This window comes from Dryobates pubescens, chromosome 2 (genome assembly GCF_014839835.1).
Source record: "Dryobates pubescens isolate bDryPub1 chromosome 2, bDryPub1.pri, whole genome shotgun sequence".
NCBI lineage: Eukaryota > Metazoa > Chordata > Aves > Piciformes > Picidae > Dryobates > Dryobates pubescens.
Window position 1 is genome coordinate 24,026,780 of NC_071613.1, and position 19,365 is coordinate 24,046,144.

The 19,365-nt window shown below is 40.0% G+C and overlaps 1 protein-coding gene across 8 annotated transcripts in view; it reads right to left on the minus strand.

Annotated features, from left to right (window-relative positions):
- AGAP1 (ArfGAP with GTPase domain, ankyrin repeat and PH domain 1) overlaps positions 1-19,365 on the minus strand; it is a 389,866-nt gene that overhangs the window by 75,615 nt on the left and 294,886 nt on the right. For all 8 annotated transcript variants that reach the window (XM_054172086.1, XM_054172080.1, XM_054172073.1 and 5 more), the window contains one exon: positions 18,388-18,549. In XM_054172086.1, the coding sequence (XP_054028061.1) occupies positions 18,388-18,549 (162 nt within the window). The remainder of the gene's footprint in view (positions 1-18,387; positions 18,550-19,365) is intronic.

Genomic DNA, 19,365 nt, shown 5'->3' on the forward strand with positions numbered 1-19,365 from the left:
GAATTATATCAATGTTTTTGTTATCAAAACCAGCAGATAATTATCAATATGGTTAAGAAAAAACTGAAATACTACTTCCAATCTCCTCCATAGCAATTTTTTCATATCCCAATAGCTCCAAACATAACTTGTACTCTTTAGTTTGCAATAAACAGAGTACTGCACTTAAAACCTTTGATATATGTTATCTTGGAGAAGCAGGTCCTGATGTAGACCTGCTTTTAGGAGCTTCAGCCATAGCTCACAATCATGCCTCCAGAAAAGAATGGAAGGTAGTAATTATGAAGTAATTGTTACCTAAACCTTAGTCATCTTCACAGTTAAGAAAAAAACAACAAAAAACCAAACCCAAAACATCTATCTCCCATAACAGTTCTAAAGTTGTTTAAGATCATAGAATCAGTAAGGTTGGAAGAGACCTCAAAGATCAAGTCACCCAACCTGTCACCCAACACCTCATGACTACTAAACCATGGCACCAAGTGCCACGTCCAATCCCTTCTTGAACACCTCCCTATGATTGAGTAAACAAGACAACTTTACAGATAAACATCACAGAATCACAGAATTGTAAGGATTGGAAAGGACCTCAAAGATCATCCATTTCCAAACCCCCGCACCATGGGCAGGGACACCTCACACTAGATCAGAGCCCCATCCAGCCTGGCCTTAAAAACCTCCAGGGATGATCACCTTTACAAATAGACACCTTCTCTGCTAGACCATAGTTAAAACAAAATAAAATTGTGTCTAAGATCACAGCTTAAGTCTAAGCCTGAATATTCTCTTTCATTTCTCCCATTTCTCCTTTGAACACTAATAGACTGTTACGTTTTTCTTCTCACTTCACATCAGGGATCAAAAAGTTATCTACAAGCAAAGGTGATCTAATCATTAACAGGAGTTTTGCCCAGACAAACTGGCTTCTAACTGTATACAGAGAGACAAAGAGATAAAGAATATAGATAACAAATCACTAAAAATTATTTGATTTTCGCATTCCTCTTGCAATCACTATGGATCCCCACACCAGATTCTTTAAGTAATCTGGCTATTATTAACTTATTAAATTATTAACTTATTACTAAATATGTTAACCACATATCCATCTATGATTTATTACAATGAGGTTTGTTCTAATTTAATTAAACACTGAGGCCTCTTAGTCTATAAAACTCCAGTATGTTGCCTGGCAAGTGAGAATTTTCTGAGAACAATTCTTCAGGAATCCTTACTGATATTTTAAAGATCTTGATTGTGGACTGATGAGTGTTTAGTTTTAGAACAAACATGTACATGTTACAGTACTTCAATGGTACCTTTCACTTGTGGTTCTGACTACACAATATTTTACATTTAAACAGACCTGAACTCTCACAGCATTGTTTCTAACAAAGTGTTATTCCCTACAAAATATTATCTTCGCTGTCCATAATTACCTTTATTATATGACACATTGTTCTACAGATGCCTGTTTTGTAAGTCAGTATGTAATGAATTGTATACACACAGATAAACATTGAACAAGAGAAAATGTATCTTTGGGCTGAGTCAAGGGAACTCTGCAGCAGCCCCTTCCTGCAAAGAAATTTGAAAGGCTTTAGATGAGGTAAAAGAAAAAAACAGCAGTGGAAACAAAGTGATGGAATTGAACAGTTTCATGAGTTTTCCTGCTGTATGCTGCAACTTGGAATCACAGAATGGTTTGGGTTGGAAGGGACTTTCAAAGATCATCCAGTTCCAAAACACCTGCCATAGGCAAGGACACCTCATACTAGACCAGGCTGCTAGTTTGGCCCCATGTGACCTGGTTTTGAATGCTTTCAGGGAGGGGCATCTACAACCTCTCTGGGCAACCTGTTCCAGTGGCTCACCACTCTCCCAGTAAAGAATTTCCTCCTTGTATATGATCTAAACCTACCCCTACAGTGTGGCCAGCAGAAGCAGGGAGGTCATTCTGCCCCTGTACTCAGCACTGGTTAGGCCACACCTTGAGTACCGTGTCCAGTTCCAGGCCCCTCAGTTTAGGAAAGATGTTGAGTTGCTGGAAGGTGTCCAGAGAAGGGCAACAAAGCTGGTGAGGGGTTTGGAGTACAAGCCCTATGAGGAGAGGCTGAGGGAGCTGGGGTTGCTTAGCCTGGAGAAGAGGAGGCTCAGGGGAGACCATCTTGCTCTCTACAACTACCCGAAGGGAGGTTGTAGCCAGGAGGGGGTTGATCTCTTCTCCCAGACAACCAGCACCAGAACAAGAGGGCACAGTCTCAAGCTGCACCAGGGGAGGTTTAGGCTGGATGTTAGGAAGAAGTTCTTCATAGAAAGAGTGATTGGCCATTGGAATGGGCTGCCCAGGGAGGTGGCAGAGTCACCATCACTAGGAAGAGAGTGGATCGGGTGCTTTGTGCCATGGTTTAGTTGATTAGATAGTGTTGGATGATAGGTTGGACTTGATGGTCTCAAAGGTCTCTTCCAACCTGGTCTGGTCTATTCTATTCTATTCTACTCTATTCTCTTTCAGTTTAAAATCATTGTCCCATGTCCTATCACTACAGGCCTTGGTAAAGTGTCTTTCTCTATCTTTCTTATAACCCTTATCTATATATTGTTCATTTAGAGGAAAATGAATATTAAATGAAGGAAATAAGGAAAAAAGAACTTCTGCAGGCACTGTTCTGATTCAAATGGTGGATGTATATCCAGGCTGCACTAAGGGCGGACTGACAAAACGTAGTTAATAACTGCATGGAGGAGAAAGTTGAGGTCTGTCAGGATGGCATTTCACTATGGGTAGACCCTGAACTCTAATCCATAGGCCATACCCCTCACATGTCTGGATACATCACACACCATGCTGAAAAGTCAGCTCCACATGCAGAGTATTTCCCCCTGCTATACTGAAGGCAGTAACTTGCAGCTGAAATTGGAATATGGGAACTAGTGTGCAAAATTTCCCAGCCCATCTGTGAGCCCAGAGTAATGAGTCATTGGAAGTGGAAAATATGTTTGACTCTAAGTAATTCTAAAGTCGGTGTATCCTTTATCCAAACAAGATCCTAGTAAAGAGTACCAAGAGAAAAAAAACAGTAAAGATTTATCACTCAGTTAACACTGTTGGCTGTGAGACATCTCCAGAGACTGCAGAAATACTTAAAAAAATAAAAATAAATAGTGAAGAGTAGAAAGATGTGGATTAGTCGCTAGTTAAATATCGTATGATTTCCTCCATCATATCCGGCTCACACTGCTGCAACACTCACATGATAAACATCACATCTCATCATAAAATTTGAATTGCTTTCTAAAAAGAAGTTATTCATAACTGACCATCCACAGCCCACTGACTGGCAACTGCCCAACCAAAAAGAAATTATGTGTGCCACAATGATGGTATTAAGCCCCATTGAATCGGACTGCTTCCAATTTTAAGATTAAGTAAATCATGGACTGTACTTTTATGCACAAATACTTTGGTTACAGCATTCAAGTTGTCTGGAAATGGGCTGGATTGCTTGGGTGTTTTGTTTACCACTACGAAGTACTGGAAAGCACTGGCATTTATGATAATCACAAACCAGTCACCACCATGAACAATTTTCTAATGATGATTTTTAAACTAAAATGTCCTTTTTTTCCCTTGAAATACTAGCTTGCATGACAATTGCACACCATGGACACAGCCACTGAAGTCCCAAAAGGAGGAACTTGGGAAAGGAGAAATAAAAGGAAGTTGAAACAGTCTTCTAGGGAGCTGCCAATTCCTTGTCAAATGAAGCAGTCAGACATACTCCAGCCTATCTTTGTAATCCATCACCACAAACTGCAGCACTTCCTCCCCAGATTAAAAAGACAGATTCAAAGCACTGGGGAAGGAGGTGCAAAGGAAGTCAAAGTCAAGTCAATGCCATATCAATTTGAAAACCCCGGTGAAGAAGATGTGTGTCTGGCAGTGAAGCTGGCAAGCGCCAACCAACCTCTTCTTAGATGTACCCTGCAAAGTGGAGTCCACCAGGGGAGACTCATAGTCTATCAAACATTTTTTTTTCCCCCACTGAAAACCACACAGCTATTTCCTACATTTGAGCATCCCATTCAAATGGGAAATTTGCCATGACATATCTGTGCCTCTCCAGTTGATGTCACTGCATACATCATGCTACGAAATACATTATGAGATGCTTGCAAGCATCATTGGTCTCCTCCCAGACCTCAGATGAATAGTCCTTCAGGGAAAGCACGTACTTCCATAGGTAGTGTTGACAGTAGGTTCAGACACTTGAGTTCACCACTCCAAGAAAGTCAATAGTGTCAAAGATATAGAATTTCTCCCCCTTCAAAGCTTACCTTTACAAGGCCTTCCTTGATGGAGACAAATATGGCAAACTATGAGCTGACCATGGTCCTTCTGGTTTATTACAACCTCAACACTAAAAGCTTGGTTCAAAACCTCACTGAGCAAGAAGTACCAAGGGGCCCTCAGCCTGACAAAATCATTCTTTGTCCAGGTGGAGCAAGGCTGAAGAGCACAGCGCAATCCTGGTTGCTGGCAAAGGCAGCAGGCTCACAGGTCAGTAAATACACAGATTTAGAGAAGTTTGTCTTCCAAAGAAGAAGGTGGGGGAAAAGAGGGGGAAAAAAATATTCACATAGGTCTCATAGGCTGTATAGCAGCAGTAAAACATTATTACAAAATAAAACACAAAAATACAGAATTTCAGACAGTAGCAGAACTTGCAATCATTAGAAGAAATCCCAACAGCTCTGTTTCAAAGACCAAAAAAGCCCCACCAAGACTACTGTTTTTCTTCTTTTTGTTAATTCTGGCTTGGCCCCTACCTGGGAAATGAGGATTGATCTTAAGGAACCAAAGACATAAAAAGTATTTAAAGCTGCTTTTTAAGGAGTAGGTATTGCCAGCATAGGATTAGTTTCAGGAAAAAAAGAAAACCACAATCCAATTAAAAGGGAAGCAGTAGAAGAGGGACAGGTTCCATATGGAATGTTTCACTTGCAAGTTCAAAGAGCCACTGAACTTCAGTTCACATGTTGCCTGTCCAAGCAACCCTGTAAATTTTGTTGGACCTCAGAAGGAAGCAGTCCCATGAGGGAGACATTTAGTGGCAGAAATGCCTTCAGAAAATGCTGAAAGCCTGCAGTGTTGTTTTGCAGGACTGCTTTATTATTTCAGCCAGCAGCAGGCAGCTAGAGCAGAATTATACTTACAAGTGGACATCAAAATTTGGGGAGCGACCAGAATACTTTGCATCTTTCCACTGCCAGTTGCAGCATATTCCAAGCAGGGAAAACAGAAGCTCTTCATCTGACATGTGGCCTACTGCAAAATCCTACTCCCATCTCTCCAAACTATACATACGTTGAAAAATTAGATATTGTAGGACATTCAAATGTGAGACACAAGATTGGTGGCCCTGAAGTAAGAAGCAGCGTTTATGATTAAATATTTTCTTACAGAGTACTTTGAGTTCGATACACATGCCTTCCTTTATTTTTTGTTTCATTTTAGGAGGAATCTGAATTAAGAAAGATGCGACATTTTTACAGGCAAGAAATTAACAGCAGCCTAATCAGCCACTGAGACAAGAGAATCTAAACTAAGGACCCAGCTACCGACCCTTTGCTTCTTTTAAAGCAGGCAGATTTATCCTCGTTAGGGGATGAAAATAGCCCTCGCTCTGCTTGGTAACGTCATCTTCGTACCACTTGCAGATAAACCAAGCACTTGCTGGAAGAGGTGCCGAAAAAGGCACTTCCTCACAGCCTGAAGGTTAAACTGGATTAATTTCGAAAACCTGAACATTGATACATTGTGATTTAACATGTGCTCAACATGTGTGCTCAGCAGCAACTGAAAATGAAATATCTTAAATATTATCAAACGTTACATCATTAAATATAAATTAGATGGAAACGGGAAAGCTAAAAATTGACTAGGAGTTCAGCTACTCTAAATGGCTAATCCGTCCATTTTTCACCTGAAGCCCTCTCCAATACAGTTTTGCCATTAAGCAAAAACCTAAAGAAAGGTAATCAATTCCAACTAAAAAGCACTTCTCCCGGAATGACTGCACTTCAAACCCCTGGCTGGCTGCCAGCCCCCCCAGACAACAGCTATCAATGTTTCTGACTATCACAGGAGCACGAGGGGCCATGCATAATTGACTAGAAGATGGGCTAAAACTGTGCCCAATCAGTGTGTGATCAAAAACGCGTGGAATATTCAGCGCCACTTGATTACATGGAGGCATGTCCTTTTGCTCTCCTCATGAAATCTCTTCAAGGTCCAGAGTACTGTAATAAGATCATTACTGTCAAGCGGTACGAATCGCAGGCAATGAGTCTTGGGATAGGAAGTCATACTTCACAAGCTCCTCTGGTCTTTTTTTTTTTCACTCTTCCCTCTCCCTCTTTTTTTTTTTTTGTATTTTACTGCGTGTTGAGGCAGCAAGGCGATGAGGTGACAGATAATGATCACATCACTGTGTGGCAACTAGAAAGGCACTTTTAAGAAAGAGCACAGAGAAATCAGCTTAAGAGAAACTCAAACATTTTTTTTTCTCCCCCCCCCCTTTTTTTCTTCCCTCAAAAATTAAATAGAATTAAACCGTGCAGTATTCTCCTTTCATGAATTGTGATTTAATGTCATTGAATTTAATCATTTGATAGATTTTCATATTATACCAAAGCCCTATTACCTCACAGACAAATGGCCAATTTTTTCCATCTCACACTCACAAAAGAAACCTTTATTAATTTTTATTTTTTTTCTGAGGGCGTGAAGTGGTGGAAATGTCAATGATGAGGCCCTGCTCAAGTTTTCTTTTCACCTACTCCTTTCACTGGAGTTGCACACTATATAGAATGCATAACATCTATCATAAGCAACCTATTCATAAAGAGAAAGGTGGAGGGATTGAAAACAGGAGATTAAATCACAGGGTGTAAAACAAACATGCAGCAAACTCAGCACTGCAGTCTCACACACAGAGTGTGGATCTGCAGTAGAGACTTCAGATGGAAAGATACCAAGCATCTGCTCACTGTGAATTTGACAGCTATTTTAAAGCAACTGTGTGATTAAAACTTGACAAAACAACAGAGGTTTGAAATGACTGACTGGTCAGGAGTTGGAAGTAAAAAGAGGTCTACATTACTGTTACAGGGCTGTCTTCTAAATGCCTGACATCAATACCACACAGCATCAAAACTGGAACCACTCCAGGGATGCATTTTTCAAATGGAGAAGGCTGCTATGATCAGACTAGAGACTACTGCTTAAGTGGAAGGAAAAGTCAGCCTAGTTAAAAACACCCACCCAACATCTACAGCGCCCAACATCTATGGAATAATAAATCCAGCTGGCATTTCACTATCAAGAACCCCAGCCTCTCATATTTGTTGGTCACTCTTTCAAATACATATTCAGAGGTTGCTCCTCAGGATGAGAATGTCTACCTGCACACCTCAGACTCTCATGGGCTCTATCACTGTGAGCAAGAACCAGAGGTGCACAGAACTTGCTAGTGCACAAGTTGCTGACATTGCACATCGTAGTCCAAGAAACGCTGAAACATGTTCAGCTCACCCCAAGCTACCTTTGAAAATTATCCTATGAAGAGATTAACACCCAGAAATAGGGAGGGGTATTCTAAGGGGGGGGGAGGCAAAAAATGCTCAGTCTCAGGAATAATAGTTAACCTTGGAAGAACCAAAATCACAAAGGGAAGTTGGAAGAAAAATCATTGTCTCTTGAAGGGAAAAAAACTTTAAATTGCTCAAGCTTTTGCACTTAGCTCACTTCTCTTACACAAAAAAATGTGGGGAAAATATGTGGGTATCTAACAACTTATTTAGTGAAATTCCTCATGTACAACATTACTTCCTCAGTTTTGGTTTGGATCTGCTCTTTAAAAGGACTCACAAATATTCTGACAAAGAACTAAAACAAGGCAAAAATATTCTTGATGTATGCTATTAAATCCTTAAGTCTAATAGAGCCACAAAAAACACCCACCAGCATTAAAAGGGATCAGAGAAAGCATTTGGATGCAGCTGGAAAAACAGACAGACGTTTTCTGTACGGTGAAAGTAGCAAATCCTCCAGACCTGCAATGCCTACACGGTACAAAAGCCAGCGTCAGATTCGTGCTGCTGGGTAAAACCTGCATATGCAGACTCTTGAACTGGAGTCGGCTGGAAATGTCATCTTAACTCTGCCTTCCCCATAAGTAGATAACATTAGGTACAACCAAATTCACATATTTCATCAAATGAGACTTTCTACATCTCTCTTGCTAAATGATATGCCTGAAATACCTTGATTTGGAGCACAGAAGGGATATGACTGGCAAAGGTGTGCATTTGGAAAAGATCATTAACTTGTTTCACTTAGATTTAAAGACAAATGTGGTTTGACTGCCCACTGAAGTTCTTCAGACCTGGAGCAAGGAGGCTGATTACATGAGGAGTTATTTTCTGATGCTATTCTCAGATCAGTTGTTAGCCTTAAGAACACATTGAAAACCACAAGTATTCTTCAGGGCACTTCCATAATTGACTAAAATGTTGGGTTCTACAATGAAAAAAATAACAAGGTTCTTATTCCTCTATTCTGTTCTATGTGTTCCTCTTGATGATGAGATCTTTTTAGCATAACACCAAGAACATGTTTTATACCCCTATTGTAGATCAGCCCTATTGACACATTGCCCCCTGAATTCCAGGTTTGAGCTATACATGGCAAACCTCCACAATCAAGCCATTGTCATAAATGTCACGTTGCACATTACAAATAAAAAGCCATGCCTGTAATCACCTGGCATCCCCTCAACCCTCCCCCCAATGCTGCCATGTACCTTCTATGGCAAACATCAATTTAACAAGGCATGCTGCAGAGAAGCAGAGCATACTGACAGCCACAATAGGGCATGGAGTCCACCTAGCCTGCTGTGCTTTCATCAGCAACTATTGGGAGATGCCCACAAAAAGCAGAACAGCAAGAGACAGAGAAACATGTACCCTGCTGTGCTTTCCAGAACAGTCCATGTCTGGAGAACTTCCTAGGAGAGGTTGTAATCTTTAAGAGACCTTAATGGATCTTTTTTTTCTTCACATTAGTCTAATTCAGTGCTTCTGTCTTAACTTTTTATGGTCTCCTGAAGGGAATTACTTAGGACTTCCATTTTTTAAATGTAACTTCCTCTCAATGTACCTTTTTAGCTCAGTTCCAGTGAGCTAACGAATACAATGACAGCTGAGGACAAGGCATCCTTCAAAAACTAACTTATGCTCCTACATCAAAATACCCTGCTCATGTAGATTATGACACCTTGACTCAAGATCTCAGTCATGTGGTGAACATGAGAACAAAGTTATACTTAACACAATGACCTTGTTTTTCTTTCCCCCCCTTTACACTGACTATATCTTATGCAATAAATGATAATCTAATTTTATTTTTAAAGTATTTAAATTCAGATATATAGATTCATAATGAAATTACAAATCTTATGTCCTGGAAAAGCTGGCCAGGAATTTTTGAAGTCGACACTCTTATTTAAGTAACAAAACAGAAACAAATTCTCTAGCAAGATTAAAATTTTACAAGTACCTCTTTCTATCTTGTAAACATCAGCTTGTGGACATCAGACACCTTCTCATAATCATGGTCTCAGGCTGACAGTGGAGTTTAAAAGACACTAATTACCTGAAGCCAGTAAAATACTAACATGTCACCTGAATGAAAAATTCAGTTATGAAATTACTTACATCTTTCTTTTCCAAAAAAATCCAGGTCAGCTCACAGCACAGCACTGTGAGGACACACAGCATACCCTCCTACAGTGACAACACAGAACACTTTGCATACTAAGAGTGGGGCTGATTTTCAGAGAAATGTAGGGGAAAAAAAAGAAGTCTTATCTTTGTTTGGCTATCTGAATGTGCTGTTGCATGCAAACACCACAAATTTTTCCTGGGACTCATCCCTTTCCTGCTGACCACCACTGTGACACTTTTCCTTTCCTTTCAACCAGGTAGGCGGAACCTGCAGCTCTTCCGACTCTGAGCTAACAGTGGTTTTAAAGAGAAGAAGGAATCTTTCAACTTGTTTAGCCTGCAATGAAGTAGGTTAAAACAATAGATGAGCTTCACCTCCCTTGTCTTTCACTGCTCAGCATCAACATAAATGTCTTTCAGCAGCAAACCTTTCATGTCAGATAGGCTGTGACAACTGCGGCTCAAGGTTTCCCAACAAGTGACCTTTATGCCTTGGTTGAAAGTAAGTCTCTGAAGATTCGCTCTAGATTTTATTAATTTCTGCCCTCCTATTTCTCAGGTGTACAGCAATCGGCCAGGGCTGTATCTCTCAGGAAGCAGGGAATGAAGTTACTGATAATCGGTGGAATTACACCCAAAGAGTGTTTTGACACTGAATGGCTGACATTTGCAGTACACTTAAATCAAAATAAGCATTTGGCATTACAGACCACAAACACGATCACATACTGTTGATTTTTTTTCAGTTCTTAGAAGAAAATACATTTCTAATGCCAATTAAGACCTACCTTTTTTTTCTTGTTTGTTTGATTGATTTGGGTTTCTTTTCTGATTGATTGGTGGTAGTACTTTTTTTTGGGGGGGGGAGGGAGAGAATAGGTTGCATTGTGGTTATTGTTTGCTTACAAAAAATATTTAACCTACAAAGCAGCTAGAGCAGAGAATCAGAGACTAGCTAGATAAGGCAATGCCTACAGCTCTTCAGAGATAGTTCAGAAAAGAAGAATTATCAAACTTATCAAACTACAGTCCGACAGTATTAGGCAAAGCAAGCTTATTAAACTCAAAATTGAGTGACAATTAGCAGAGCAGAACTTGGGTTTTTTTGTGCATGGAATGAAACAGCAAAATGTTATTTGCTTAAATTTCTGAATGGTTTCATGCACAGGAGGACTACAGAAATGACACCGTGAGGAACAAATTGCATGTGAAGGTAATTCAGCAGTAACTCTAAACGATTACAAAGGACCCCCCAAACTTCCTGGCTATCTACTCCTATTGAAAACATTTCCAGTTCCGTTCAATATTGTAGTCAAAATGCCACTTTTGTACCAAACTCACTTTAAATAGTGCAGAACATTATTTAAACCTATGAAACATATACTTTCTAAAACTTCAGGCCCTTTTGAGACCAGAAAGAGAAACAAAATCTGCTCTAAGCAAACTGTCCACCACAAGATGCATAAAAATGCTGCATGACAGGATGGAAACACACTCCTTTTCTATAAGACATTAGTCTGCATTTCAGTTAAAAAAAAATACATATATATAACCTTTTTTTTAAAGGGGAAAACACTTATTAAGATATTTCATATAATTTTTAGCATTGAGATACTGATACTGCCACAAGACAAGCGGCTGCTGAGCATGCTAGCTTGGGTCAGTGGGTTGCCCATGTGTTGTAAAGCTGTAATGCAAAGTCTGGGGTTAAATCAGTTGTTCCTAAAATATTTCTATGCTGTCCCCTGACCTGCCCTGCTCCCCCACCCCCTGGTTATAATGAACTGACTTATGCTATTGCTTTACAACACATGAAAAGCTCCTTGCACAAGTGAGTGTGCTCAGCCTCAACACACATTGTGAAAGCAGCAGCATCCTGGTGCAGGCCATGAACACAGGAAGGAGCTGGATTGGACTTTGCAGCCAGCATGGGGCTAGAAGGACCAAGAGCTTAAGATCCTCTGCTGTGTCCACACACAACCAAAGACACAGGATGAAAACTCTTCCATAATGCCAGCACTAATGATTTTTTCCTTTCATTTTCACATGTTCACTCATCTCACAGTATCAAAAACTTGCTGCCTTAGTGAAATAAAAACACTTTTCCAAGAATGCCTCCACATCTGTTTCTGCTATGCAGGGACTCAGTAAAACTTGATACCCATCCTGCAGTACTGCGTTCATCTCAGTGTCCTCAGCACAAAAAAGACATAGACTGAGTGAGTCTAGAGAAAGCCACAAAAATGATCAGAGGGCTGGAACACCTCTCACAAAGAAAGGCTGAGAGAGTTAGGGTTGTTCAACCTCGGGAAAAGAAGGCTCCAGAGACCTTATTGCAGTGTTGCAGGACTTAACGGGGAAATACGGAGAGGGACTTTTTACAAGGGCTTGTGGTGACAGGACAAGGGGTGATGGCTTTAAACTGAAAGAGGAGATTTAGGCTAGGTAAGGAAGACATTTTCTACCATGAGGGTGGTGAAACACTGGCACAGGTTTCTCAGAGAGGTGGTATAAGCTCCATCCCTGGGCACATGCAAGGTCAGATCGGACAGGGCAGCAGCCTGATCTAGTTGCAGATGTCCCTGCTCGCTGCAGGGGGGTTGAACTAGATGACATTTAAAGATCCCTTCCCACCTAAACCATTCTCTGATTCTGTGAAAATAATTAGAATGACACGATTACTGGGAATAACTTCTGTGATGTTCCTCCATGGGCAAGATCTGTTTGCCTGTACAACCACACTAGTATACTTAATTATCTTGTAACAGACTGGAAAGAGCTTTTACTAGAAGAAGTTTTGGTGTCAGCTTAGTTGTGTGCATTACTTCAAGCCACACAATCCATACAGGGACCTTGACATCTAATAGATTTGATTCCAAAGGTTACAAACTCTTTAATAGGTGAGTAGTTTTGCCCTTGTGCAGCTGCAGGTCAAAATAATAGATTTCACATCTTCCTTGCAGAGAAAAGGGAGGGACGATGCTGTGACTTTTTGTGCTGGAAATGTTTCTGAACATGCTGTCCTCTGACAATGTCAGAAGGTTTCTTCCAGACCATAAAAAGACCCATCAAAGAAAGCAAATAAAGAAAAAAAAGGGAAAAAAAAAAAAGGAAAGAAAAAATAAGAAAAGAGCACCAAGTACAAATACATTCCTTCATCATGGTGCTTAATTCAATGTCTTATAAATAAGTATTATCATTAACAATGTTAAGTCCACCTGTCAAATGAAGAAACTACTTTCTCACAAAAAATACAGCTCATTGTTTGCATCTGTTTCACTAAACAGGCCGCTGAGGTGTTTCCACTAAAAAAATCCCAATTAAACTGATTTTTTATATAGATGATTAGCAAAAGCTCATTTTTTCAGTTCAGCCTGGCCACAGCACATCTGCTATGCACACCTAAGGAAAACTTGTGTTAAAATGGTCTGGAGAAGACTATGCAGAGAGCCACAGATAGAGGCAAGCATGTTTAAACCATTTCAGCATATAAAGCCAGCAGGTAAATCATGGGCACATGTGAGGGATTAGCCTAAGACAACCTTAGGGTGAGAAGCTGCAGGTAAAATGCACAGAGGTTATTTTTATGTATCATAAGCTGTACATGCAACTGTATTGCTTCCAATTTAGACAAAATATCAATCATTCATGTATTACACAGATGACAAGAGACCAATGCTAAGAACTGCTTTCCCCCAATTCACTGTCACTTTGGTTTTGGGATGGACAAAAGGGGCCAAGACATCCTGGGAATAAACTGGCATCTCTCTTGGCTTTTTGTACCTGGTCCCAAAGTCTCCTGGACACAAAGCCCCAGGCAGTTGAGAAGCAGAGAACAAAACAGTGACATTTTTGCTGATTGCTGAAAGTACAGGTAAGAAGTCTGACTAAATCCTGGTTATCCATCCATAAAAAATGAACATATTTTCATTTCAAATTAAACTATAGCTCATCCCCAATTCTCCCTGAGATTCAAAATAGAAGAGTGCCTCTGGTGTTATAGAACATGCACCTGAAGAACACAAGCTTTTGAAATATCTTTACCCATTCACCACAGAAAAAAACCAAAGAAAATAACATTTGTCAGTAAACTGGGCTTCATCCTCAGCTACAAGCCAGGAAGTATACACCTAGAGGTGGGGGCTAGACTGCACAGATCAGAAAAGTACAGGGGAAAGCAATTACTTTACAAGGGACAGAGAACAAATATCTTTAAGAGAATAGTTCTGAAAAGAAACATAAAAGGTCCTTCCTTGTCCTTCAAAAGGTCTTTAGAAACCAGTGATGAAGAAGAATGTGGGAAATGGGTTTACAGAGAAAACACAGAGTTTGCAAAGTCTACTGAGTTGCTTGTCACATTTACTATCCTATCGTCATCTCCTGTTTCTCGGGCTACATCTGCATGAATAGGAATACAGAGCTATGCTTGTTTTGCCTACACTGCCCAGACAGAAGATAAATTAGCAGCGTCTTGCCTGCAGCTGCCTCACAAATTCACCCATCCACCTGGACACAGTCAACATTGGCCACACAGCAGAGTCAGAGCTCTTAGTCAATGAAACACCTGCAGAGCACTGATGATCCAGATTTCATGCTGAAAGGTGGTCATATTTCGGACTTTCTACTGCTCCTAACATCTCAGAGATGGACTAAGTGCAGGCAGGCTCAATCTGAAATTGAATTGGAAAGTTTAAAAATATCTAACAAGAGTAAGAAAAGTAAATATGGGGGAAGGTCTGTGAAGAGTATTTCCAAGAAAGCTTTTTAATTTCCCTACTTGTTTTCAAGCTGAAAAGCCTTCCTATTATCACTAGCTGGTTCCACTAACTGCAGCAGCACAAGGGTACAAAAATGGACCAGGCTCTGAGCAGCTATTCCTCTTTGAAACACAGCACTGTATAATCCTGCTCTGAGCAAGTTTAGATAGCATGGTGGGAAAAACACTGCTGGTTGCTGGCACCTTGCCTAATGTAAGCATTCCTGCTGTTACCCTCAAAAACACGAAGAAGTTTTTTCAGTGACAAGTTCTCTACAGAGAACTAAAAGACTTCTCTCTAGGTTGCATTGCACTGGAAAAATTTCACAAGAATCAGGTTTTCCAAAACAGGACTTGAATTATAATTTTCATCCAACTGCTGTTTAGTTGCTTTAGTGTTTTTGTTGCTGAAGCCATTGTCTCAGAAAACCCAGAGAAAGATAAACCAAGTAAAGATGAAAGAATCAATCCCAGAAAGAGAGGGCTGTGCATGTGCAGATAGTGTGGAGAAAGAAGAATCAGCATGACCTTTATGGAAGGGTATAAAAGAGATGAGCATCAGTCCTTGGAATTAGTGAATCACCCTGGGCTCACTAGTGTCCATCATCGTGGTATCTGAATACTTGGGCAGAGGTCAACGATCAAAGCAGGCACGTTCAAGGAGGGAAAAAAAGAAGACTGCAAAAGTGCAGTAAAAATGCTATAGTTTGCTGAAGACCAGATTTAAACCTCACTGAACACCTAAGCTTTGCTACAGACAAAAATGAAGGAACCCAGAATTTCTGTTTGAAAGCCAGACATTTGAAACGTGCCTAGATCCAAAGGAAGGAAACATAAAATCCACGATTACCCAAATCATTTAACTCTGATCCATTGTAACTCTGAGAATAGCTACTGCAGGAGGAGGATCCTCCTTCCCCTTTTCACAATGAGCTCATAACTTCCAGAGGAAGGAAGGTATGGTTCTCCCACAATTATCATCATAGTCTTCTGTACCCCATTTTCAGTGAGTCACCTGCCATATCTCAAACACTTGGTCAAACTTGTCAAGGCAAAGCATGTATCTATCTGAACACCTTCCTCACCCAGTTTAATTTGGATTTGTAGTCTTCAGAAGTGCAGTAATCTTCTGAGGGTTTAAATCTTGCTTAAGGCAAGTGTGGAGGAAGAAAAACCAAAAAAAAAGAGAAATCTTTTAGGTTATTGGACAGATTTGTAGCCAAGAGCTGGAGAACAAGGAAAGATTTTTCATGAGGAAAGGCTGAATTATTGAACTGCAAACTGCTTTGAATTGCAAGACAGGTGTGAAAATCCTACATTTGGCAGCTTGGAGAAAAGCCCTTAACAGCCTGAAGCATCTCAGACACACACCCCACTAGTAGCAGACTGGTTTGTGACACAGGTTGTCCCAGGACTAAAGTTACATCACAGCAAGCTCAGAGAAATGAACGCTCTAAGCTTGATATAATGAACATAACTTTTGGCTTGCATCAGCACAGACACCAGAAGATACAGAAAAAGGTTGCAAGTGCCCACATTCCAGGATCCGGAAAAAAGTAATGTCCAAGAATCTTGGTAGAAAGAACATCAATCATGGGAATATACAATCATTATTACTTTTTCTGAGATGTCCTTCTTTGAGAAGGACAGGGAGCTTGAGCATGCTTCATTGCTTTCTCCTTCAGCTATCACTGACAGTTGAAGCTGACTGTCTTAACTGTTGGGAATCTCCTTCCAACCTTGCTAAAGATTCAAGGGCCAGTAAGATTAGTTAACTGCTGAAGGATGCCTGGAGTTCCTCTCATGTGGCAAGAACACTAGAAAGCTGTGATTTTGTTAATGTGGCCAGTTGCTGGGTTTCACTGAGTTATACATTAAAAGAGATATTATAAAAATAAAGCATTTAACAGACACTGTGGCCCACTCCAGACACAGCTGTGAGCCCCAAGCCAGAAATGAGCGAACATCTCAGAAGGCAGGTCAAAGAAAGCTGATGAGCTAATGTAGAGATACAAAGGTTGTAGAAGCAAGTGTTGGCCCTCACCACTACTTTTAAGACTCCCTATGTATTACTTAGTTGCTGCTTGCAAGCCAGTTCTTGCTCTTCTTGAAGCATTTACTCCCATTTATATGAGAGAGGACAATTCTCTTGAATTATCACAAAAGATTTTCAGGTTTATGTGTTACAATGCTGGAGGACAAGGAAAAGAGCAAGGGAAAAGAGAGAAGGATGAAAGAGGACATACTCCCCACTCCAACCGGAACAGAGATTTCGGGGGTGAGATGCAGATCTCCCATTGCTCGCTGCGGGTCAGAAGTCTGTGCCTGCAGACCAGGACCACACAGGCTTCAGTTCCAGTCACTTGTGAAAATAATCTCCCCAGGAGAAAGAAAACATACACATATTAATTTCTTAGAGATTTTCAAAGGCTCCTGATATCCAGCTGGTCTTGATTCACATCGACTTTGACAAAATAGTCTTGGACCAATGCTGAGTGCTCTAAAAAAATCCCTTCTGTAACTTGCCATTGAGGTATGAAAATAAGTGGTGTAAAAGGGATTGTTACAACAAAAAAAAGATGACGAATTAAAAATGAAAGGTTAAAATAAAATATGGCTTCAGGCCATAAACTAGGGGGAAACTAACAGTAAAGGCAGTTAAATGACTGGAAAGAGAACGCAACAGGAGCTATTATGAAAAAAAAGCTGATGGCTTTTAAAAAAGGATTTGTATAGATAGCTGGCAAATAAATTCCATATGTGATAGAAGTGCAATTGAGAAATTAAATACATGGAAAATAAGGATGACTAAGTAGTAGTTAACATGCCCCTTCTCAGTTGTATACTATTATTACATCTATTTTTAATGCCTCTTCAGCTGTCTGCAATTGTCATGCTTTTTTCAGAACTTGTCCCAATGGTCTTTGATACTGAAGTAGCTGTTTTTTTACTCTCCAATGCTTACAATTGCATCTTTTTCTTACTTAACACTCCCCTTTTCCAACAATGTTATTCCATTGTCTCCGTTTTTCATCTCTCCTTGTATGTTGACTCCCTAGTTTCTGAGCTTTCCAACTATCCTTGTTCATCTTTTTTTCTGGAGCTCTTTTGGTTGAATCCTAGCATGTTTCTTTTCTTCTTTTCTAAAGATACAAGCATGTTTTATATCATATCTGGCTACTGTACACATTGTTACCCGTTCAGAAGGGCATTGAACAGCTATAGCAGTGTTCATGTTGGAAATAGTAAGCTAAACTAAAGGAAAAAGAAGTTCTTTTTTGGCTTTTCCTTTCTGGTTCTTAAAAAAGAACCCAAACATTTAAACTCTCCCCTTTTATTTTTTTATCCTCAAATAACATAGTCCTTCCATGAGTAGCTGAATATTCAAACAATAACAGGCATCAGAAGCATTCGTGATTCTAGAGCTCAAGATGTGTCTAAGGAGAAGTGATAACCTGAGATTTAATAATACTGAAAAAATGCACAAGTTCTAACATGATGTATAGGCAATGGGGTGAACCTGACTTTTTCCTTCTTTTTGATTTCACAAGTGTGACTGCTCCTTACCTTTATAGCTAATGATGCTCCCTATTAACTTGGGGACGCTTTTTTACGTATTAAAAAAATCAGTTCCAAACATATTTTAGGCACATGAATTCACCATTGTGATGCTTCAGATTATTCAGCTTCATCATTAAAAGTCCAACCTTTAATTTCTCTACTTCAGTACAATTTTCTTTACCTTCTGTCTGCAGAGACAATGCTGCAGCTGAGCTGTACTCGAGAAAGCTTTTAGGAATGGTGTTTTCAAAATGTGGACTTCCACCACAGAGCAAACTTACCTTCAGCTGTGCCTGAGATACCATCAGCTTTGAAATTGCTTGTGCTTTTCTTCCTGCGGTGTTTCTTTCTGTTGGCATGAGGTGAAGGAGGTGGATCAAGTTTGGGACTCGTCGTACTGGATATACTCGGGCTTGAACACACAGAATCTCCTAACCCAGTATCTGCATTTTGGTGAGAAGGTGAAAAAAAAAAGGAAGGAAAAATAAAAATATGCATAAGTAAAATTAATGATTGCCACAATCCACACTGTCCATTACCTGTTAACTTCTTGAGCTCACTGACTTATGAAGGCATAACAGTCTCTTAACAATATCCATTACCTTTCCAGAAAGGTGTAAAAGCAGCTGGGGTGAAGTTCTGATTCAAGTCCTATTAAATCAACAGGACTGCATCAATTTTAGAAGCAGGCCAGCTGGGACTGACAATAACCAATGGGAAATCACTTTATTATTTCAAATTGCTCTTTTCCTCGAGAATCTTACTGATCCTTAAATTAACTTGTGCAACACTAGGACATTTAAAAGCATAATGGAACAGAGATATCTCAAGGTCCTCTGAATGCTATCTGCTTTCTTTAATATTAAAGACAGCACACAAAGAAAAGGTGGTAACAGCAATAAAGCTGAGAAAACAAGGTGTGTAACTCATGTATGCCTGGTACAATTAATATTGTTTGACAAAGGGTCACTTACTATCGGCTCTCAACGAAAAACAAAACAAACAATCCTATGTTCAGTGTGCTTGGTTTCCCACTGTATTAGCCATGGTAGCATAGCATACAACAATTTTAAGGACCAATGACAGTCATTTTCTCCCCTCCACCACCAATTAGATCACTCACTCAGTTCAAAATTAAAGGCTAATGATTTTCCCCTCTTATAAGCAGAGACCTAAGAGTCCCTTCCCCAGTCCATGTAATGACTGGCAATAATGAACACCTTCTCTTCCAGTAGTTCTGCTCTTTTTCAGTCAAGAAA